The 24899-nt window shown below is 40.0% G+C and overlaps 3 protein-coding genes across 3 annotated transcripts in view; all 3 read left to right on the top strand.

Moving 5' to 3' along the window:
• Window positions 1-19622, top strand: part of LOC308096953 (uncharacterized protein) — a 42520-nt gene extending 22898 nt beyond the window's left edge. Inside the window, exon 7 of the mRNA XM_080444480.1 lies at window positions 18097-19622. Coding sequence (XP_080300606.1) covers window positions 18097-18235 — 139 coding nt within the window. The 3' untranslated portion in view covers window positions 18236-19622. The remainder of the gene's footprint in view (window positions 1-18096) is intronic.
• Window positions 15710-18040, top strand: LOC308106015 (uncharacterized protein; the record flags this gene model as incomplete). Its single annotated transcript, XM_080457013.1, has 4 exons — window positions 15710-15758; window positions 15960-17021; window positions 17474-17616; window positions 17733-18040. The coding sequence occupies 4 exons, from the start codon at window positions 15710-15712 to the stop codon at window positions 17844-17846; spliced, it is 1368 nt and encodes a 455-aa protein (XP_080313139.1). The 3' UTR covers window positions 17847-18040.
• A 4946-nt stretch (window positions 19623-24568) lies between the features above and the next one.
• Window positions 24569-24899, top strand: part of LOC308097085 (prostaglandin reductase 1-like) — a 68661-nt gene continuing 68330 nt past the window's right edge. Inside the window, exon 1 of the mRNA XM_080444681.1 lies at window positions 24569-24756. Within this exon, the coding sequence (XP_080300807.1) occupies window positions 24651-24756 (106 nt within the window). The 5' untranslated portion in view covers window positions 24569-24650. The remainder of the gene's footprint in view (window positions 24757-24899) is intronic.

Here is a 24899-nt window from a genome sequence, read left to right on the forward strand (position 1 = left end):
AGTGATCAACATCACTGTCACATAAATACTCACTGGCTGTAGCTTTTCACAATCATATTGTATCTCTTTTTACTGTATCAAGTTATATTGAATAACACTATTTCTGAAGGTGAGTAGCCTAATTACACATTTCTAACTTTTGTTGCTAAAATGGCAGTTGCTTATACTCTAGCTGATTAGTTTGTGAGGAACTGTAGCTTAAAAGTCGTACTATTATGGAAGGCTTATGGTTTTAGCTAAATGTGTGACCATTTTAATAAATCAGCATTCAGTGTTTTAGTGTTTGATTATTTCAGACATCTTCAGTGAGTCACAATGTTCAACAAGGTATAATCATTCAGCACTGTGGTAAGTGTAATATGTACACTTCCATAGAAATTACACATAAGCCCACCTTATGTAAAAAAGAAAAGAAGAAATGGTTGCTGCTGACACGATGCAGCATGGTGAGGAAGTTAAAAACAAACCAAACAGTATGAGGATTTGTGATTGAATCCAACTCAATGAACGGAGCTCCATGTTATTCACTTACAATACAATACAATACAATACAATACAACACAATACAATACAATACAATACCCAGTGGGGGACAGTATCAAAGAAATTTTGTTTTTTGACACTTTGACGTTTACGCCACTACATTTCTAGGACAGATAATATTGCACCTTAAACCCCACTACATTTCTAGGAAGGAAAAAAGTACAGTAAGACTGTATCTTCAGGTCGGGTCTGTAATAAATTGTAAGTGCATTAATAATGCATTATAATGTGTTTATAAGGCATTATAACACTTCTTATAAATGATTATAATCATGTAAAACAACTTATAACAATGTTTATGAAGTGTTACATGTGCTGGTCATAATGCATTATAAGCTCAGCGGAACAGCACATTATACAGTAACTACCAGATAACACTTTACATAAAGGACATGCAATATAATCACAATTATAATGCATTATGATGCACTTATAAGACTTCATAACACTTGTTATAAATGTTTAAAATATGCACAACAACTTATAACAAAGACACTTCATAACTGACTAAGTTATGGTAGTTATAATGTGCTGTTCCACTGAGCTTATAATGCATTATGACCAGCATTAATAATCATCATATAGTTGTTATAAGTTGTCATACATGATTATAAACTTTATATCGAGTGTTATAACACCTTATAAGCGTATTCAATGATTACAAATGCGCTTATAATGCATTATAGATCCAACTTTAATACACAGTTTTACCTAAAGGACATTACAGTATAAATGAACCACTGAGGCCCCTTTAAATTGAAAATAACGTCTCTACAAGCTCACATCAACTGCTATTTTCACTATTATTAGTATTTTCTTATACTTTTATTTTGTAAAGCATTTTATTTCTGACTCAGCATTCTAATGACTTTTTTTGCTGTAAAAATATTTGTATCAGTGCAGGCGGGGCCCCCCCTGCTGGTTCCCCCCCCCCCCACCGCATCACTTGCTGCCCCTCAGTTACGCCACTGCCCCTCGTTACCTCAGCATGTGACTGTTTTTTAACTCACTAGCTTTCTGTTTGGGTTTAATTTAGTTATTATTTCTTATATCGGTTTTATGTGCTGTTGAGCTTCTTTTGTGATCTCGGCAGCATTGCCAATAAGGACAAACCTCAATGCTTACACATTTTTAGACGGGTGACGTAGTCGTCCGTCTCTCTAAACAGCTTTGAGGCATTTGGCCTTAGCCCCGCCCCCCTATAAAACATTTGGGGAGTGCACGCCCACAATTCAGAGAGAACTGCATTTCAAGGCCAGACACAGTCTGGTCAGGTCGCTAATCTGCCATGAGCGCGAGGCTGCGCTGGCCTGCACTGTTGCCCTATCTCTGCAGTCTGCAGCCAGCGAAATTAATACATTTTACATGCACTGCTAGGTCTTAGTTGGATTAAACCCATACAAGTGGCTCAATATTAGCCACATATTCTTGCTAGTCAAAACCTCTCCCTCCGCTGTATAGCTCCGACAGCGGAGGGAGAGGTTCCGTAGGGGCTATGTCGTGCGCAGTAAATAGAAGATCTACAAGCTCACAACACGTCATGAATAGGACGAGTTGTGAGCTTGTAGATCTGCTATTTACGGCATGCAACACCAAGTATGTTGTGCTCCGTTCCCCCTCTCATTAATCTATGACTTAAAGTAGCACGGATTTACCACTGTGAAGCAGAGATGGGGACTCGGGACTTTTTTTGGACAAATAAATGAATGAAATGCCCAAAAAACTTCCACTCCCCTGTCCCCTCCCTCCCGCAAAGAAACCTCCGCTCCAGTGCGCGCTGCGCGGAGCTGGCTCCCAACCGGCTTCAGTCAAGCTGCTTCGTGCTGCTCATTAACGTAAACATGGAGAGACGAGCACAACAGCTGCGTGTGTTAGGCCGCCGCGGCCTTTCATCATAAAGTTTAAATATAAAAACTTCGAAATTAAACAAATATGTTTAGCTCAGAATCAGCTATATAACCTCAGTTATCTTGGCATGTGCTTACATTTTTTATAAGATGGTCGGATCATCTGTAACAGCATGTTTAGGAAACATCGAGTTTTCATTTTGCGCCGCTGTCTCGTTAAACCCAGCTGGGTGAATATTCAACACTTCACCACGGTAAAGGCTACGCTCATGTAATGTTCACTGCATTAAAAGCTGTGGTTCTCAAACCTTTTCAGTCCCGTGAACCCCCAAAAGAATCATATTTGAACTGGGGATCCACATTTAGTTTGACTCGGTTCCACAGATAAATATTGTGAAAATAGCAGATCTACAAGCTCACGAGGCATTGTGAGCTCCGTTGTGGTCCCGACCCACAGGTTGAGAACCAGTTCCACTGACTACGGTCAAGTAAGTTACATGTCTATGTTGTCGACCACGTAATGTAATATTACAGACCTCACAGGCTTATTTGGTTTCCAAAATGCGTACTGTCATACTCCGTCGCCGGCGTCGCGCCACACTGTTTATGTGCCCAAAAGATCAGATCTGTAAGCTGTCGACACGCCATGACGCAGCGCGTTGATAGCTTGTATGTCTGTTATTTTGGGTAGGTAGGCGACGGCACATTACGCGCGGTAGCAATGTATCTGGGTTTGAAGAGGCTATGATTGATGTAAACTTACTGTAAGTTACAGTAGCCTACTAGATTATAGCTGGCAGTTGTCACACTAGTGTAGCTCTGTTCGGGATTATTGCACAAAGGTGGATGATGAAAAAGTTGCACTTTGCGAACGGGGACAATAGCCTACTTGGACATAACTGCGTCACTTCAGAGGAAAGTAAATGGAGCTACTTCAGAGATGTTTACACACCCCTGGAATCCATTAGAATGGTGGAAATGGAACGTAAACGATAACAGCCAACGTGAGTACATATCTTTCCTGAAACTGGCCGATGTATAGCCATATGCATTGCTACTGTATGTGACTGTGTACCACCGCCCGGCCGGGTCGGTCGGGGGAGGTCCGTGTTGTAGGAGCGTTGTCGTTACGCTCAAGAGACATCACAGCAGTGTGCACTAGATGTAGGCTATACCCAAACACGTTGACATGCCAATCTTCCTTAATAAAACATATGTAGACTAACTAGCAGGCTGGTCGGCTGTGTGTGAGCCTGTGCCTTCCGCAGTTGAGCTGTGCTATAAGACGCAAAGGAGCCTAAATGAATGTATCCTACTACTATTTTGATAAACATTCATTCTGTGCATTTCTCACTTCGGGTTGGGTTTGTGGACCATCATAACTGTATTTCAGCCTTAGGCTACATTGTATAAATGAATAAATAAATAAAGAAATTAAGAAAAAAAAAACGGAAAAAAAACGTAGTAAAACTTCTCTCCCACACTCTTCTCCACTGCCCATGTCCCGCCTCCCCACGTTGTGACTGTCATGTAAACATGTAGGAGCTCGGCTAATCAGAGGCAGTAACGTAGGACGCGCAGCTTGTCAGTCACAACCCCCCCAGTTTGCCCTGGAATGTCACCAGTAAAGCTTACCCGCTTGCTTCACATGTTAACTAGGTGTCCGGAGTATTTGTGCAATATATTAGTCCATATTTTTCAATTAAGAAGTGTTTAAATCCCGTCTGTGGTCGATTCTGTCGGAAGTTCCCAATGGGCAGTACTGACGGGGCGCATTCGGTGATAGCCGGAATTACACTCAATGTAAACAAGAATTAAACGAGGGGGCGAAATGGCGTTCGTCCACAGATGGGATTAAAACACTTCTTTATTGAAAAATATGGACTAATACATTGCACAAATACTCCGGACACCTAGTTAACATTTGGGGCAAGCGGGTAAGCACCTTATATTTTGCATTTGTACATGTTTGGAGAAATAAATATCAAATTAAAAAAACTGCAAATTACTCGATTAAAAAAAAAAAAGTTTGAATCTTGTGCCATCGAACGAAGCTTCGAATATTCAAGTTATTTGGGTCAGCCCCCCTAATATACACACACACACACACAGACAGACACACGCACGCACGCACGCACGCACGCACGCACGCACGCACGCACGCACGCACGCACGCACGCACGCCACACACACACACACACACACACACACACACACACACACACACACACACACACACACACACACACACACACACACACACACACACACACACACACCGTATATCTAGGTGTGCCCTGGGATCTTTTGGCTATGCCAGGTGTGCCTTGGCACCAAAAAGGTTGAGAAACACAAGAATCAATATATCAACCAATAACTGTTATTGATTGATATATTGATTCTTGTACCACACCTCCTCAAGTCCATCTGTGCTTATTACCAAGATGTTTTACTGTACCAATTCTTAATAGTTAAATATTGCAATAGAATGAATCCCAATCAATTGTAATGTAAACATTACAAATGTAATAACAAATTCTAAACAACTTCTTATCAGGTAACAACTACATATTCTTGTAACTCATGTCTTGCATTACCAATGCTGGCCAAATCAATCAACTACATGGCAGAAAACACAAGCGTCACACATCCCACTACCCACTACATGCCTGACCTCGCAAAAAAATAAATAAATCCCACAGACGTACAGGGACTGACCTGCTTCACACTGTCACCCGTCTACACATGACATCTTATGTCATACTTCCTTGTTCACATTTGCATGTACACAGAAATAAGCCTATACTCACATTCCTCCCAATTGACATGGATACACTTAATTGGAGAGACAACACCCCCTTGCACTGTCTCACATCAAGGGATGGCACAGTAGCCTACACACCTGTTTACTGTACATATTTTTCTTTTTGTTTTCTAACTGTTTAAATTGTAACGGCCGAGAAGTGCAACGACATGAGTTGGGATCGAACCTTAAATCGACGGCTCACTAATCCAGCCAACAACCCCCTGCGCCAAGAAAACTAGCTCCCTCAATGGAGGAAGTTGTGGCAATATAGGCTATGGGGACGCAACAATATGATGTTTTGCATAGTAGTGTATATTTGTTTGTCATTAAATGTTTCGATGAATTGAGTACAAAGGACCCCAATGGACCCCAATGGAAACAAGCCATAAGCTTTCTTGGGTTTAAAATAATTTTAGCAGACCTTGAATTGAACTGTATTTAATCAATCAAACCTGTCAATGTAACAAACATTTTCACACACCTTGCAACAAACACAAGGATAAAAGCAATAAAACAAACAGGTTTACCATTTAACAAGTCAGTACACAAACATCCCCCCCTCTCACAAGCCTTCTTATACCTGTGTCACTCATGATGTCATTTTACTCTCTGCCTCCCTGTAGGGGCTACATCCAGTTTATATTTTAAAACGTGATGAGCCAGAAAGGGGTTGACACATAACTGTAATGCATGTGCCAAGTAACAGGGGAAAAGCCAGAGACATCAAACGTGGCCGAGTATGTTCTGGTGGCTAGAAATACCGGGTGGGTCCGACAGCTCCGAGCTCGCCGGATTTGTTGTTCTGGTCGCGCGGAGGCCGCCGGATTTGTGGGTCCGACGGTTCTGAGGTCACTGGATTTGACCGGGTCTGACTATGTTGTTGCACCGAGCATTCTTGTATTCCCTGCAACTAGTGTTTTGGTATTTGGTTATTAGTTTAAGTGTGTGACGCAGTTACTTGCAGTAGATGGACCAAATGTCGGCTATGATGGGCAACAACAAAAAAGACAACGGCGGACGCTGGACTAATTGATGTGTTGAATGTACTTGTCACATACATGGCAAAATAAATTAAAACATTGATGAGGATGAATGGGATGTCCTCTTGGGCCATGTAAAGAAGATTTCGGTGTGTATCGTGCTAGACTGTAGCTGTTTAAAATCTTGCACTGACTGCAAATCTCTCCTAATAAAAGATAATAACCCCTAGTTTTCAACTTTGTGCCTAAAATGTTAAATGTCAGTAGGGACCTACACCAATTGTCTGGTCCTGTCCTGAAATACAGGCATATTGTATGGATATCTTCAAAGATATATGAAAAACATATTGGGCGTGGTTTTGCTTTTATATGAACCCTTTTTCTTCCTGGGTCACCCGAATCAGGATGCAACTATTGTTGCTAGCACTGGTAGACTATATACATCCTTGCATATGCTGCTAGGAAGAATATCTTCATGTCGTGAATAAATGACAAACCTCTTACTAAAGATATGCATAAGATACATCCTTTACCTGTATACTTCCCTCTTCAAATGGTCAGTTTATGAAGATATGCTCCATACCTACGTTTTCTAATTCCAAGTGTTTTCCTTGAATGATTATGGATTTTTGTGCCTGTATTGCAGTTGCTTTGCCCCCTGTCATCTGAGCTGTAATAATAATACTATAAATATATACTCTTCTCTATCAATTATCCTTGTATTATTCACATATGTTTATATATGTATTGTACATGTATGCATATTTATCTCTGTCTATCTTTAAATTTTTCTTTGCTGATTGTGCAGGCCATTATTTTGTAAGTTTTTTAAAAAATATTTGAGAAATAAGAAACATTCAACAACAGACGATGTACACATATCTTCTCACCACTGTATTCTTCATGAACAGCACTGTTTCAGTTTGGTGGTGGTGGCTGCGTAGAGCAGCAGAAGGAGGAGGGCCAGCGCTACTCAACCCGCGGCCCGCGGGCCGCATGCGGCCCGATCGCAGCGTCTTGGCGGCCCCCTCATGGTCCAAAAAACAAAAAAAAAAAAGCTTTTTTTTTTTTTTTTTTTTTTTTTCAAGCACAGGATAAAAATATACATTTCCGTTCAAATATATGGGTTGCTAAAACATTTTTCAAAAACAAACAGACAGACATACATACACAACACAAAATAAACTGGTACAGTGAAAAGAATATGATGTCAAAATGTACATTTTCTTGTGCGTTACAAAATCGAAAAATCCAAAATAGGACCGTCATTTTTATGGCGGCCCCTTGGACTTTTGGTATTTTGCTGAGTGGCCCCTGAGCCATCTTAAGTTGAGTAGCCCTAGCTACTGATTACAGAGTGACACAGGAGTCGTCATCTAAGAGGAGTCCATCTAAATAGAATTCTATAATAATATTAATAATAATAAAACAAATACAAAATAGCAGATCTCAAAGCTCACGATGCATTGTGACGTGTCATGAGCTTATAGAATATCTACATGGACATGTCATAATATTACTGTACGTTAACATTCAGTGAAAAATAACATATCTATAAGCTCACAACATGGTGCAACGCAAAGCATTGTGATTTTGAAGATCGTCTATTTTTGGAGAATAGACCCTGTACCTAGGGTTCTCCGGACAACAAAGTATATAGGGTTGAATTGGTTATGTGTAAAAAAAAAGTAATGTCTAGGCTCCACCATTGGAGTTACATTTTCTAATGACACTGTAATAAGGACAGAATTGACCCGTAACAGTAGCATACCTAGTTAGCCTACTTGACCCCCCTGCATACTCATTAAATATGAATACAAAATTATACTTATAGAAATAATATTGTTGCTAAGGACCACCACAGACGAATAAAAATCCATGAAGACACATATATATCACTGCAGTTTTGTTTTTTTGAATATGTGAGAGTACCTCAGTCTATATTTAACATAACAGTTTTCTTTGAATTGGGGCAGCTGCATGGATGTGGTCTGTGGTTTCTGGGGGTAGAACACACCTCAGAGATGAAGCTAATCTAATCTAGATCAGCATTAGACAAGCTCAATGTGTAGCGGTGGAAGAAGTACCTTTTACTTAAAGGAACCTTTCACCTTTTTCGTCCTCACTAATGCTCAATATGGGATTTTATTTGATTTTTTGATTTTATTTTATTAGACGTTATACAGGAGAAAAACACATGTTACATCATGTTCATCATAGAAACGTCAAGGATACAGACACAGAAAAGTCTTGCGACTTGTTTTCATTGTGGTCCTTGGTCTGAGACAAACAACACTGCAACAAAATGATGATAACCATTTCTGTCTACACGCTCTGCGTCTCAGAGGTGGACTGTGGATGGTTAAAAAATGTGCTGGTTGTTTAAAAGACGGTGGTTATTTAGATAGATATGTGTCTCTGTAGGCTACATGACAAGAAGGCATTCAGCAGCACAAAACACATGTAAACTTCCTGAAATGAGAATGCATGAACAAATGAATAAGTGTCTATGTGCACAGTATGCATGAATTTGCGTTTGCCTGCATGTGTTATGGATTTCTGCACCTTGCCTGTATTGCAGTTGCTTTGACCCCCGTCATCTGAGCTGTAATAATAATGCTATAAATATATATACTTTTCTGTGACAGTGGCCAGGTATGTCACATTTGACTTGCCCAGTTATACTCAAAATTGGCACGATGAGTTTGAATGCCTTGTTAATTTACACTGAGCTTACAAGAATAAAATATCAAATACACTGTTTAAAGTGTGGGGTGCATAATTGTTGTAAAACCCAAATAAATAATAATGTTTGTCGACTACGCCACCTTTGTTTGAGAGGAAGGTCCCCTATATCTAAATCACTTTTCTATTACAGGCTACAACACAGGTTTGAGATAAACCAGTTTAAGAACATTTGAGAACAACTAAAACCCAGAAGAGAGCTGACACAGAAACGGTTTGTAAAACAAGGTAAGTATCACATTTATTAAGTTGTCCCTTTACATGGGCCTCTGTGCCATAAAATACAAAACCAAAAATATAACAATCCTAAAAACTAACCCTAGCCTCCTAAGGCTAGGGATAACAAATAACAAAAATACAACAAATACACTCAATACTGAAATACAAAGGGGCCAAGTGCAAAACAGCAAGGCGCAAATAATTCAGCAAAATGTGCCACAATAGCTTCAAAAGCAAAGTGCAGGTGAATCGCGCGATTATGTCATAACAAATTAGACCAGGTTAAAGTGAAAATACTGGGGGATTAGGTAGAAGGAAGCCACTCCGGGAATCTCCGGTTTTCGTCTACTTCGTGTCACCGTCTGAAATTACAGAAGCAATGGGCCAGTTCATCTGTTTCCAGATAATATACTGCAAGTGGATCTAGATTCGGTGGGTATAACAGCTAGTGTTGCATGAGCCAGTACTTACTCCGATGGCAGGTTTTACCCTGCCTACTTTTGGAGTTGCGCGTGCAACACTCTCGCCACCTCTCCGTCGTTGGCTTGCTCCAGGCCTCCAGGCTTGTCTCGTCCCCTCCTTCACCTCTGCACACTCTGGGCTTTCATGGGTTTTCACTGCATGGAGCTGTCACGCCACCACTCTCTGTCTCTGTCCCTTCCTGGCTGGCATGTACGCACTCTCCCGTTCTCCTTCCCTTCACACCGGTTCCTTCACCTGGTCAATACACACAACCTGCTCATTTGCTGTTCTCCTTTTGTATGAGCCCGGGCTATCCTTCATGCCAGGGACACCGCACCCTGCTTTCCTCCTATTGGCTACCTGTGACGTAACCCCCATACGATTGTCCCGAGAGGACCACGCCTGAGTGTCAAAGCTGTCCTCTGTCAGCACTCAGGCCATGGTGAGTGAGTGACACAGAAAACTAGAAAAAGTGCTCCTCGGAGCACAGGTCTCCGCCAGGTCAGGTACGTTATTCTGGCCTCCTGGTGGCGCTATAATAGGCCAATGTGAAAAGGGTGCCAACCGTGCCATTTATTCTTGCATTGACACTGCATTCATGATTTGAGGCATTTTGTTCCAAAAATGTGTTTAGCTACATTAGACCTGCTGGTGGCGCTATAACAGGCCAATGTGAGAAGGGTGGGGCAGAAGTTCTGAATTGGCATCCAGGGAGTGTGTGTGCACAGTTTGGGAGCGACCGGGCCAACGGTGCCGGAGATTAGCTGGTGACAGACGGACACACGGACACACGGACGGACGGACAGGGGGTAAAACATACTCTCTCGCCATGCCTTCAGCCTGGCGGAGACAATGAAGAAACAAGATCATGGAAATTTTCGCATAAATGCAGACGTCAGTACATCAGGTTACAACATAATATATTTAGGGACTAAAAATACATTTCCACAAAAAAATAAAAAAATAAACAACCCCGCTTTTGACCCTGTCACACTTCTCTATCATTTATCCTTGTATTATTCACATATGTTTATAAACATATGTTTATATGCATGAATGCATATGTATCTCTGTCTATCTTAAATGTTTCTATGCTGATTGTGCAGGCCATTGTTTTGTAATTATGTGTGTTAAAAAAAGTAAAAACTCATACATATTTGAGAAAAAATAATGAGTTGTCGTGGTGTCAGCACCCTCCTCCACCTGAGGAGGCTCAGGCTGAGCATGTTCAGGTTCAGGCGGCAACACAATGACCCTGTTTAGCCACCAGCCCTGCCAACACGATAGCTTTTAGCTCAGCCTCAAGAAGAGGACCAGTTGCCTGGATCTGAAAATGTTCAGCAATTATGTTCAAGCCTGCCGTCCTGTATTTGTTAAGTAAGCCTATCTATGATTGGATCGCTCACAAAATGCTTTAAACAGTGGTGTGTTCTAGGTTTTTTCGGAGGGTATACGATACGATGCGCATGGTTGTGGGTATACTCTCTCGTGTTTTCAATGGATTAAATGGTTATTAATTGGTGTGTTCTACCGTATAACGGTAGAACACACCACTGGCTTTAAATCAAAAAGTGCCATTTTACCATCCGAACACCAAAAAATAACACTGGTTGCTGATCCCGGACGAGCCCCTAAATATGTTACGACCTTATATGGTCTAGAGGCTAGAATGGTCTATACTTTATACACTCATAATAAAGTTACCTTGAGCACTAAGCATATAGGTATGGCACACAGTCTACTAAACACTAGTTGATTTGACGGGGGAGGTTGGAGGTCCATACACTGGTCATGCCGTTCAGGGCCCTCCATGTAAGTGCCTTCCTCACTTTAGGATCTTGCTTGGATGAGTTGACCCATGAGCCCAGGTACTTGAAGTCCTTGACTTCCTTCAGCACAGTGCCTCTTGTTGTTGTCAGAGGTGGAAGTTCCGATGAGATGTTATAGATGATAACCTCAGTTTTCAACCTTGGCACACTCTGACTCAACTCTGTTCAGGAGCTCCTGTGCTTGTTCCACGTTGTCGGAGAGCAGGCTGATTTCGTCCGCATAGTCCAGGTCTGTCAGGACTCCTGTGGGGTGTTGTATCGACTTCCTTGGCGTTAGAGTGAAGCCAAGATCCTGCTCTTGTCCACTGATGGCCTTCCTGAGCACATAATCCAGGACTATGATGAAGAGGAAGGGGGCTAGGGTGTCCCCTAGCCATACTTAAATAAAGTTTCTGCTGTGTTTTCAGCAGTTTGCTGAAACAATGTATATGGTTATTAAATATGAATACAAAATAATACTTATAGAAATAATATTGTTGCTAAGGACCTACCACAGATTAATACAAATCCTTGAGGCCAAAGTAATTCAACTGATTCACTTATAAAGATAGTAACTACACACATACATATAAATCACTGCAGTTTTGTTTTTTGAACTTAAACCATGTGAGAGTACCTCAGTCTATATTAAAAAAAAAAAACTGTTTTCTTTTTAACTTTGAATTGGGGCAGCTGCATGGAAGTGGTCTGTGGTTCCTGGGAGTAGAACACACCTCAGAGATGAAGCTAATCTAATTTAGATCTGCATTAGACCAAGGTGTAGTGGTGGAAGAAGTGCCCTTTACTTAAAGGAACACCTCTCTCTCTCTCCACTTGGCACCTGATTGCAGTACCTAACTCGGTTGCAGCCTAGTCGTGAGCAAAAAGTGAGTGAGAGGTGGGGCTGCTATGTAGTCAAATTTGTGCGTGCGTGCGTGCGTGCATGCGTGCATACGTGTGTGTATTTCTGTCTTAAACTTCCTGATTGCTACAGATTTGCACCCAACCAGCAACAGGCTGGCATATGATCACATTTCGCAAAAAAAAGTTATGTAGTATGTAATATAGTGTGATACTGATAATTGTCAATAATTACTTTTCAAGACTCTCATCCCTGTAAGATGTCTAGACATATTTATGCCGTGCCAGACCCGACACTGACGGTGATATATAACAAAAGAAGAGTCCAGAGGGGTGACACTGAGGACAGTGAAGTGCAAATCTACGAGAGCGTGGACAATGTCAGGAGCTATGAAAACGTCCCTGGACCACAGGAGGACATAACAGAGAACATAGCAAAAAGACAGGGTGAGTTTGACAAAGTTTTGAATCGTTGTCATGGTGATTTCTTGGTTTCAAAGTGGGAAAATTGTTATTGATTTACCGGTCAGTCTGAACTTTCCTGTGCACCTTCATACTCCCAGACCCCTTCTGATTATGGTGATGCCATGGCTAAGGAAGGAAAACCTCTATAGTGTTCGACGGCATATCATAGTGAACAGATCAACCAGGTATGTTCGTATACATACCTAGGAGTAGTAATTGACCACCTTCTGTCATGGAAAGACCAGATTGAATCAGTGGGTAAGAAGACAAAGCAAAGAGTCTATTTCCTTCGCCGTCTGAGATCTTTTGGTGCTAGCAGACAGATTCTTCTTTTGTTTTTCACTTCTGTTATTATGAGTGTTCTTCAGTACTGTAGTACCACCTGGTATGGATGTCTGTCCGTAGCCTTAAAGTCACAACTGCTGCAGCAACTGAACATTTGTTCAAAGATTGTTGGACAACCACTTCAGAGGCTCTATACAACTACGTATAATGACAGTATGATAAGGTTGGCAAGGAATATCACTTCAAACACTAGCCATGCTTTGTATGGAGAATATAGGTTGCTGCCTTCAGGAAGGAGATACAGTGTTCCTACATACAATAAGGTCAAACTGAAGAGGTCCTTTGTCCATCAGACGACACTGAGGCTTAATCAGGAGTTATAGGCCAGGGGTAGGCTGAGAGGTGGACACTGCTCTTGTCTTTGTATGTCTTTATGTATGTATTTTGTTTTGTTTTTCTTGTGTCATGTCAAATGTGTGTACTGTTTATTGTTGCATACATGGCTGCTGGGTCGCAAGACACATTTCAGTGTGAACTGACAATAAAGTATTATCGTATCGTATCGTATCGTATAAGGGCCATCTAGGTGAGAAAAAAATAAGAAAAAAGTCTTAATGTCTAAGTTTAATGACTTTATAAACTCACAGATTTGCGAGTTTATAAAGTCCTACATTTCTGAGTAAAATCTCAGAATATTGTCGCCCCTCCCGCCTCCCCGGGTTCGACTCCCGTCCCCGACGACCTTTGCTGCGTGTCACCCCCCCATCTCTCTCCCCATTTCCTGTCAGCCTACTGTCCCTATCCCTCTATAAATAAAGGCATAAAAAGCCCAAAAAATATCTTTAAAAAAAAAAAGTGAGTGAGTGAGTGAATATACAATATATGCATGTTTAAATATTCACTGTAGGATTAACTGAAATATATATATTTTCTTTCATTTTCTCATATCTCATTTTAGCCCCAATATTGAGAGTGCAAGGCAGAAAGAATGGCAATGTTGGTCAGTTCAATGCATTAACCACTCACCATCAAATGTAGCCATCATCATTGTAATGAAGAATGTGCTTAGGCACTGCTTTGGGTTGTGAATTGTCACTTAAATCGTCAATGTCAGATATTTAAAAAATAATTGTCTGCCTTTGAGTTTCCGGGCTCCAAAGAGCATGGGACCAAAGCTCTGTACTCCAGTAGAATACAGTCGGTTACGGGCGGATTCATGAGGTATGCCCCCTGTGTACTTACTGCACAGTGGCTTCCTATATTCTGTGGGTCTGCATAGTATCTCTGCGTCGATAGTCGCGGCAGTTTGGGGAGTCTATACTCTCATGCAGTCTACAGGCTTGGTATGAGGCTTCTTGCATCTGGCGGTCGTCCCATCGTCTCTTCTTACCCCAGTGCAGCTCTCGTATGAGGAACGATAAAGAGACTCTGCCGTGAAGTTAGACGTTGGTGCAGGAATTTCGGTGGACATTGTAAGGTCCGGTCTAGTTGAGTAGTTGAAGCTGCTGGTCCTGAATGAGGTACCAGCTGCATTGATTCCTCCGTGGTGTTCAGATGTCAGTGACATCGTTTAATGGGGAGGGGTCACTTGCCGCCCCCTGCATTGATAATGCAGTGGCTCTAAGGAGGTAATCTTTTTTGCCCATTTTTCTAACTCTTTATAACCAGGGTCCCCACGGTCATGAAATTCCTGGAAATATTTTGAAATTAGAAAAATCTTTTTCCAGTCCTGGAAAAGATTTGGAATTTGTCTAGGGTCCTGGAATTTATCAAGGGTCCTGGAAAAATATTTGGCTATGCATTGTTTTTGGCAATTTCTTTCCAAAACATCTATAACATTACACAAAATATGTATTTTCTTTCCGAACGGGCTGCGTGATTGCAGCCTAATGTATACCGGACGTGACAAAAATAACAAATCTACAAGCTCACAACGTGCTGCAGCGTGATGCGTAGTTAGTCAATTCTTTTGTTCTTAGTTTAGTTCTTTATTTTTGCTACACTGCCTGTCTTTGGGCATTGCACAGGCCTGGAAATTGGGTTAAATATTCTGGAAAAGTCTTGGAAAAGTTTTGGAAATTCATCTAAAAACACCTGTCCTTGGTTCTGGTGACTCACCCTGCCCCCCTAATACGCGAGGGGGCCGTGTTTTTTTAATTACTTTTTTCATTTATTTTGTGTTTAGTGTTTTCGACGAATCTAACATGGTTAAAATGGAGTTTGACGTTACAATGGGTTTGTATAGGAAGGGGGCGTGTCTGATAAAATGAATATCAAATATATAAATACTGAATCGAGCAACTTAAAAACTGTCTGGGGGGCTCACAAAGGCCTGAGTAGATGATAAAATGACCAAAAGTTTTTTTGAAAGTGAAATATCCCTTTAATTTATAGTGCAATTTCAAAGTGGAAATAAAAGCATACATTGTTGGCCTTATATATGAATAATTATTATAAAATGAAATTAAAACAGTGATCTCTGCAGATTTGTAAGCCTATCTTATCAATGAAATGAATAAATAATATTGTAGCGCAGCTCATAACACAACCACGATCATGCATCTCCTCCAATCCCTCATCACAATACCAATGAGACTTCAGTATATTGCTTAAGCTGTATTTTCCATTGCAGGGCAGAGATTTAAAACAGTGAGAAGGCCTCTCAGAGTTGTTCCTCTTTGTCTGGGGATGCTGTGTCTTGTACAGTTGGTGGTGATCATAGGCCTGGTTGTGCACTGTAAGTATTCCATATCACAAACAACCATAAAAAGCTTGCTGTGGGATTTTGTTCCCTGACATTTTCGAGCTATGGCAATTCCAAAAACCACCACAGCATTAACCCAAACCTTGATGTAATATCTCTTTTGAACCTATTTCTCATTTTTAGAAGCTTTTTAAGTGTATTATTGCTTGCATTTACTGTCTCTTTTTTTTTAAGTCAGGAAAGCAGAACAACATCAGCAAAACAACTACAACGCCTTAACTAAACAAAGAGATAACCTGCAGACAAACCTGAACACTGTGCTCAAAGAGAGAAACGAGCAACAGAACACTCAAGCCCAGTTGCAGAGTAGCAACGGTGACTTACAGAGAGAGAAAGACAGAGTATCGGTCGAAATCAATGCCTTAAAAAAAAGAAACGATGCCCTGACAAATGAAAGAAACACACTTAAAGGTAGTGAAAAACAATTGCAGGCTGACAAAAGTGTTTTAACTAAAGAGAGAGACCAGCTTAAAGCCAATGAGGATCGTTTACAGACCAATAACGATGCCTTGACTAAAGCCAGAGATCTGTTGCAAACCAATTACAATTACTGTAGCAACGGTGACTTACAGAGAGAGAAAGACAGAGTATCGGCCGAAATCAATGCCCTGAAACAAAGAAACGATGCCCTGACAAATGAAAGAAACACACTTAAAGGTAGTGAAAAACAATTGCAGGCTGACAAAAGTGTTCTAACTAAAGAGAGAGACCAGCTTAAAGCCAATGAGGATCGTTTACAGACCAATAACGATGCCTTGACTAAAGCCAGAGACCTGTTGCAAACCAATTACAATTCAGTGGCCAAACAAAGAAATGAGTTGCAGACCAGTTACAGCTCAGCGATTAAAGAGAGGGACGTGTTACAGAACAAGTACAACAATGTAACCAGAGCCAGAGAGCAGTTACAAATCAGTTATGATGCCTTGCTTGTTGAGCTTGGAAAACTACAGGACATTCACAACAAGTTGAAGGGTGACTCGGACTACAGGCAGACTTACATGAGGTTTTGTACAGCCGCAGTAAATGTGTTACAGTCTAGTTACAAAGATTTGATAGGAGAAAGAGACTCGCTAAGAGTTAGTTATGACAATGTAACTACTGACAGAGATCAGTTAAAGAGCACTTATGAAAACTGCACCCTAGAGAGAGATGAGTTACAGGCCAGACAGAACAACCTGACAGCAGAGAGAGACCACTTACAGCAGGAAGTTGAGAGACTCAATGCCACGAATGCAGGTAAGACAAAAATAAAATGCATACAACATAAATATAGACATGAAATGAAAGTAATTCATTCAGAATTCACGTCATTGTCATGTGTGTTCTGAAAAAAATAAGAAAAAGAAAGAAAGAAGCTAAATCAGTATTTTCTGTGGTTAAATAATGTCAGAAAGGTGTACTGTTTGTTTGAGACCATCTGGGGATTGGCAGCTCTTATTCCATTTTCATTTACTGCATTACTGCACACAACCTTAACAATAAGGACAACACTTAGTTTAAATTAATTGTATAATTTTGTGATTCCCCGCCCATCCTTGCTATCTGGTGAAAATCAGTAGACTAGTTGTACTTGTCTGAGAAACCATTGAATCGGTAAGAACAGTGAAATTGAAACAGAAAGGATATGTTTTGCTTAACCACTTTGAACCTGACTTCCCAAAAATATTTAAACAAAATCATTTTAACAGGTAAGATATGTCCTTCCGGCTTCCGGAAGTTTCAGCAAAGCTGTTATCTCATCTCTACTGGCCGTAAATCCTGGTCGGAGAGCAGGAAAGACTGTCAAAACCGAGGGGCAGACTTGGCAATCATCAACAGCACAGAGGAAATGGTGTGTACAGTATGTGTGTTCATGTGTCTGAGCATGAGCCACCTTGAATTTTTGCGCACATTTGTACATGTGAATAATGATAATGCCTTTAACCTGTTGTTTCTCCTCCCACAAAGGAATTCATTGATAGCTTGCATTCAGCAGATTCTGAAAGCTGGATTGGTTTGACTGATATGGGGATAGAGGGACATTGGGTATGGGTGGACCGTACACCACTGACCATAACGTAAGAGCATTATTAAAAGCTTCTCTGTGACGGCAATTCAATTCTTTGTAACCTCTTATAAATTAATGTATGCGTTATGAATCCTTAATTATCTATATGATTGTTTGATGCTTAGTACAACTATTGACAGCTCTTATACATATCTCCAGGACAACAATGTCAAGGGGAAGGGGATTACAAGATTTAACAAAAGGTTAAATAAAAAGTGAAGTCTGTTATTATTTTCTGTTTTGGCCTCTCCCTTTACACTGCAGGTTTTGGGGCGAAGGACAGCCCAACAGTTATACGGGGACTTCCCAGGACTGTGCAGAGTTCTGGAAGAAAGAAACAGGGAGCGGACATTGGAATGATGACAAATGTGAGAATAAAAACAGCTGGATCTGTGAGATGTAGCTCTCCTATTAAGACCATCAACAAGACTGGGTCAAAGTGCGTCAAAACTAGTATTGGGTCTTACATTGTGGGCAATTTGTTAGTTAGAGGTATACTGTGGTAGTGTCTACATTAATACTGGGAATGGCTGAATACGAAATCTGTAATTTTATTTAGTGGTCCTAGTAATATTTAACAAAGTGTACTGAAGTATCACATCACATGACATAGTTAAGCTGTTGATTACAAAAGGTTATACTGACACTGTGTACAGCATTACCTCTCTGGAATTCACATTATAGACACTCCCACTGACTATCCCTCTCTAACACATTGCCCATCATTTCACACATTGTCCATGCAAGCTCTAACCATAATGGGGTTTGGCTGATCAAATGAGAGGTTTATTGAACTCATGCTGAAGCACAGAACAGACCATAATAATCTGGAATGAGTTTGACAGAAAATAAGAAGCAAGTACCAGGATTTTTTTTTACTGAGTATACATACTGTAGGCTAGTCTATCTTTAGACTTTGGACAATTCTAATAAAATGTCAAAGTAGCTTTCAGGTACACATTTCTTTCCTAATGACAATTTTTTGCCTTCTGGTTTCTAATTACTAGTACAGTACTTACAAGGCTTTTCTTATGGCAAATTTTCTAATAACTATATTTTGTTACCATCTAGTTTACTTGTAGGTTTACATGTACGTAATAGGAAATTATACATTACTTACTATTCTCTTTATTGGGAACTGCCCTAATAAGGGCAGTTATTTTTGTTCAGTTCAGTTCAACTTTATTGTAATGTGTATTATAATACAGTCTGTCTGAACTAGCCAATCTCACATGTTGTGATTGGCTAGTCCATTGCCAGGCCAACCACCCGGCCAATGCTGGGCAATATGACTTGAAATCATATCACGAATATTTCAAACATTTGCCTCGAGGTCTATTAATGAACTACTCAGCTACCTACATGCTCATAATGTAAAGGCTAGATCCTGCTGTTTCAATATAAAAAGGGGAACCTAGACCCTTGTCTGATATTAATGATTAATGATTAACGACAGATCTACATCATTGTTAATGGGACATTAGTTTGCAGTGAAAGCTTATTTTGTGCTATAATCTCATTCATCTCTTTTTTGTGTGTTGTTTTCATTTTCAATGACATAGGCTACAAAGAACATTTCAATTTACAACTGGAATTTGTTGCAGAATAAGAATAGCCTTGGTATTGATGCAAAAATAATTAATAAACTGTAAAATGCCTTTTTAGATAATTGTTTATTTTTTTACATAGATTTGTATTTTTGATTAATTGCCTTGTACAATGATGATGCCAGACTGCATAGTGTGCAATGTGTTATGTCCATTAGATTATATGTACATATTATATAATGATTGTTCATAAATAAAACTATTTGGTGTTGTTCATGGTCCTGAGAATTTTGGTGCATAATAGAGTCAACACTCAACAATGTAAATATAATGCTGTCGAACAGTTGCATTTTTCTAAACTGAGTGATTATATATAGACCCTTATCTATATAATGTCCTAGTGTTAAAGCTGCAATATGCAACTTTCCTCTTCAACCCCAGATTTGAACCCAGGTCTCCTGTGCAAGTGCTGAAATTTTACCATTGAGCTAATAGAGCCTACCTTGCTTGCTCAGGGGACAAATTGAATCTTGACGTTCAGGTCAACATTCATGACAAACCAGAAACAGGACCGTGTCAAAGGTCATGACTCACTTAGACACAGGATCTAAATGTCTCAATAGTGCTGCTTCAATTAATCCATTTGTAACTCAGAGAGTGTACAAATGTAAATGAATGGAGGCAGATCTGGATCCCTGAACGAGCATGCCGGGCCCAGGTCCAAGCCCAGGGGCCCAGGTTTTTCCCTTTTTTCGAGTCCTACATTCAAAATATATATTATTTCAAAAGATTTACAAAAGTTTAAACAAAAATAAGTCACAACTTTTCATCACTTAAAAACAATTCAAGCATTTTTCAAAAGTATTTCATAAATACAATTAAAAGAAAAAGTAGATCTGCTATTTTAACTAGTTTGGGTCCCGGGCAAATGTCTAATTTCTCTTTTGGGTCTTGAGCTAAAAAGTTTGGGAACCACTGTTCTAGAAAAATTTGGCCAACTGAAAGGCAGCGGCAGACTGGAAAGAAAAATCAGCCTGGGATTTTTTATTACAGTGGTCCTCAATGTGTTATTGTTGTAAATAAAAGAATAAAGTAGTGAAACCACATCAATCAGCAGATCAGTCAGTCTATCAAACTAAAGACACAGTGCAAAAGCTTATGAAACTATCTTATATTTTGACCCCACTTGTTTTTACCCCACTCTATTGGAGGGCACAGATGGCAAAACGATTCAAAAGAGATAAGTATGACTTCAGATTAAATTTTTTTATCAACTTCATAATTCAGGGGCGGACTGGAAACAAAAATCAGCCTGGGAATTTAATTTACAGTGACCTTCATATTTCTTGTTTATATATACTGTTATGGCCCAGCTCTAATGCCACAACAAATAAAGAGGAAACACACAGAGGGTTCACGAAAAAGTGGTGATTTTATGAAATCTTTAGTAGAGCAAGGAATATAGTTTCCAGCATACAGGGAGGGAAACATGCTGCCCCAATTAGCTGAGACTATTAAACAAACGCAATCAAACAGAGTGGCCGCTCCTGTGGCCCAGGGAGGAATGAAAATACTGAAACATGGACAGGGCAGGTATTTTATACTGTGTTGGAGACAGTGTCCAGGTGTCTCCCCTTCCCCTGATTACCTCTGATTACGTCCGATTCCACCCTCCAACCAACAGAGAACAGTTGCACAGCATAGCCCCCAGCAGGGACCATCACAAAGTGCACCAGCATGATTGTATGGGACCAGACCACAGACTTATGAAACTATTTTATATTTTCACTTCTTGTTTTCTTTCACTCTAACCTATGACAAACAGATAAAAAATAGAGAAGTTCCATTTGTGTCTGCCCATTTCTTTCTTTCAACACTTCCAATTTCACTTGTTTATCCTTTATAATGTATGGGCTTTGACTGAGTCATCTCTCCTGACTGGATAAAATTGGTATCCCGATCTGAAAATGTATTTTCTGTTTAGGCTGTATAGTAGCCTACACATAGAAGACCCCTGTTACTGAACAAACACTATATAACAGTGATTGATTTTTTTGGGGGAATATAGAGCTATTTGACGCTTGTTTTAAAAGATACATATTTAACATAATCACTTATACCACCTTTAACATTTTTTTATATTTTTATGGTGTAGGCCTGAAGTTCAGGTTCATTTAAGGAAAAAGCCCATTCACTGTAGGCCTACTGCAGAGGGCGCTATAAGTCCAAACAATTTCAGCAGCAGTGCTAGGATTGACTCTAGCAAACTTTGTTGTGCAGGGCTGGCTAGCATGCATTGGTGCAAGAAGCACCATTTTTTAAACGTTTAAATGTATCAATTAACTAATTAATTAATTAATTAATTAATTGATTAAATAACAACAGTGCTGTTGCTCATTGATATATTCCTGATTTCTTATCAAACGGTGGACATTTCTTTGAGCATTTGTACTTTTCCAACTAATGAACGGAAAGTATGATTAATAACTAGGTCTATATGTATATTTCTGTATTTTATCTCTACATGCATATTTCTGTATTTTATACCAAAGAAATAGGATATCCAAATAATCTCCCCCATGTAGCCTACTGCAAGCAGCAAATGGAAGGCTTTTATTACAGCAGGAAACTAAACGGTATAACTGATGATTTTGGTTTTATATATATCTTTGGTAATCATGCTCATTCTGCAATCTACAGTAGCCTATATTCCGCTTGTCCTTGAGAATAAGAGGCGTAGGTACTGCTGCTATGGTATGGTAAAATTACTATTTTAACTGTAAATTGTACACTTTGTGAGGTTTATTTTACTGCTTGTCTGCCATATTGAGAAAATGCATATCGTCACTGTGGTAAGTCCGGTATTCAAAATGTACTTGAGTAAAAGTACAAAAGTATTAGTAAAAAAGTACTCATTATGCACAATGTCCTGTTTCACAAGTTATGGTCTAAAATGTATATAAATATTTTGAAAATAGCAGATCTACAAGCTCACAATGCGTCACAGCAACCCATTGTGAGCTTGTAGATCTGCTATTTTCAAATGGCTGACATGTATATAGGGCTGAAGTGGGTACTAAGGTTCTCAAATAATAGTACAGTAAATAAAAGTGCAAGGGTTTGTCTCTGAGATGTAGTGGAGTAAAAGTAGGCCTACTGAAAATTGGAAATACTCCAGTAAGTAAGACAGTAAGTGCAGTACTTGAGTAAATGTACTTAGTTACTTTACACCACTGACTGTAGTTACAGACAAGAGAAACCAAGAGAACTGTGATAGCCTACACATCATCCTGCCTTGTGATTACAGAACATGACGTGTACAATTGTGATTGCTTTACCATTTGTAACTTTCTTTTACTATTTTAATAAAGAAAACAAACTTAAGTTCACATCTGTGCTCCTTTATTGAATGTGTTTATATATAAATATGTGGGAGGGGAGGAGGGGGGGGTTACAATAAATGGGGGGGGGGTCATATACGAGGGGGGGTTCGCAATATATGAGGGGGGGGGGGGGTCATTTACGACAGCGCTACACTACTCGGACGCTCGCGGACCCACCCGGTCCGCCAGCGCTACGCCTGGTGTGCGCTCGGCGTTGCGCACGGTAAACGCTGATCAAGGACGTCACGTGGAGACGTCGGGTCGCGACGAGCGGACGCTCCGGTCGGCGGGGCGTGGAGACGTTGTCACGCTAGAAATCTGACATGATTTGCTACCTGGGTAGCTATTAAAGTGCTAATACTAAGGACCCCAACGGAAACAAGACTGCAAGGACTTTTTTGGTCGGACCTTTTAGACAAAAGTATTACAAATGTAACTGTGTTGTTTTACATTCTTTTGCCTAATAAAAATTTCAATCAATCAATCAATACTGCAGCTGCAAGACAAGTTAAAGTAGGAGTTCTCATGCTCTGCCACAGTGTCACATTGACTGTAATAATGTGCGATGTTTAAACTGTAGTAAAACATAAATAATATAATTTCGCCGAAATTTATGATGTTGAAATCCTATTCTCCGCGGTGGGAAGCATCCCAGAACCCCACCTTTTATGAATAAAATCCACATTTTATTAGCCAGAAAAGAAAACATGTTCACCAGACGGAGAAACTTTGATTTACTCAAGTGCGCCACCTAGTGGTGAATGGCGAAATTATATCATTTATGTTTTATTGCAGTTAGACATCGCACTTTACAGTCAGAAAGTTCCTGAGCGTTAGAGAGAAACTCGCTCCCGAGTCCGGACCAGAGCTATCGGTGACGGAGGTACCGTATATGCCAGAACAGAAGCCTTCACTATGGTCAGAACTCAGAAGAACTGACAAACTTAGCTGTAGTAGGCTATATCCCTCGTAGACGTATTTATGATTCTGACGTTTAGATTGAAAATGTCAGAATCATAAATACGTCTACGAGGGTTGTATACTACAGCTATGACAAACTGAGCATGCACAAAGTAAACTGTGTTTAAATGCTTCGGTCGGTTAGGTACCATGGATGTTTATTGTTTACCTCGTCGTTCAGATCATGATCGGGATACATTTAGGGGATACGTTATTATTTACATGCAGCAACTGACCAATCATTCTAAAAGTCGTTTACTATGGCATACCTTAAAGCAGTGAGTGATTCCCAAACCATTTAGCTCGAGACCCAAAAGAGAAATTAGACTTTTGCCTGGGACCCAAAGTAGTGAAAATAGCAGATCTACAAGCTCACAAGGCTTTGCTTCGCACCACATTGTGACCTTGTAGATCTGCTATTTTCACTTCTTACAAATCTTTTGTATTTATTTGGTAATTGTTTGAATTCCTGATTTCATTTATGAAATACTTTAGAAAAATGTTGGAATTCTTAGAATTTTTTGATAAGTCGTGACTGTTCAAACTTGAAATAATATATATATGTTTTTATATATATTTTATATATAAATATAGGAAACAAAAAAAAGGGCATATTTACTCGCAACCCATAAAAATTGGTCCGTGACCCACAAATGGGTCCCGACTCCCGACCCGACCCACTGTTTGGGAAACAGTGCCTTAAAGACTCGCAAACCCAGAGTTACATCAGACTAGTCTGCACACTGATGATGTAACACACTGGACCGCCTAGCCCGTTCCATTTCCTCGGTTCTACACCATCTCCTCCTCTTCCGTTTTACATCACACTCAACTGCAGTGCTTTAGTTTATCTCCTGCTGCTCACATTTAATTTCCTCTCCTCATCTCTGTCATTTCTTCCCGTATTAAAGGAAGGACCACCACCACCATGGTTGTAGCACAAGTCTGGACTCTCCGACACCACTTTGTGGGTTTACCTAAACTCAGTGACTTTGAGCTGAAGGAGGAGCAGCTTCCTGACCCCGAACAAGGAGGTCAGTACTCAGTACTATCTGTTATGTTTTAATGACGAAACACTAAAGTCAAGTATGGTATATAGCCTACAGTATGTGCTTGTGAAGTTGTGACTAAAGACAAAAGTGTAACCAGAGTTTTATAACAGAGATGTATAGCATAC

The sequence above is a fragment of the Gymnoscopelus braueri genome (genome assembly GCF_963280865.1).
Source record: "Gymnoscopelus braueri genome assembly, chromosome: 2".
NCBI classification, from domain to species: Eukaryota; Metazoa; Chordata; class Actinopteri; order Myctophiformes; family Myctophidae; genus Gymnoscopelus; species Gymnoscopelus braueri.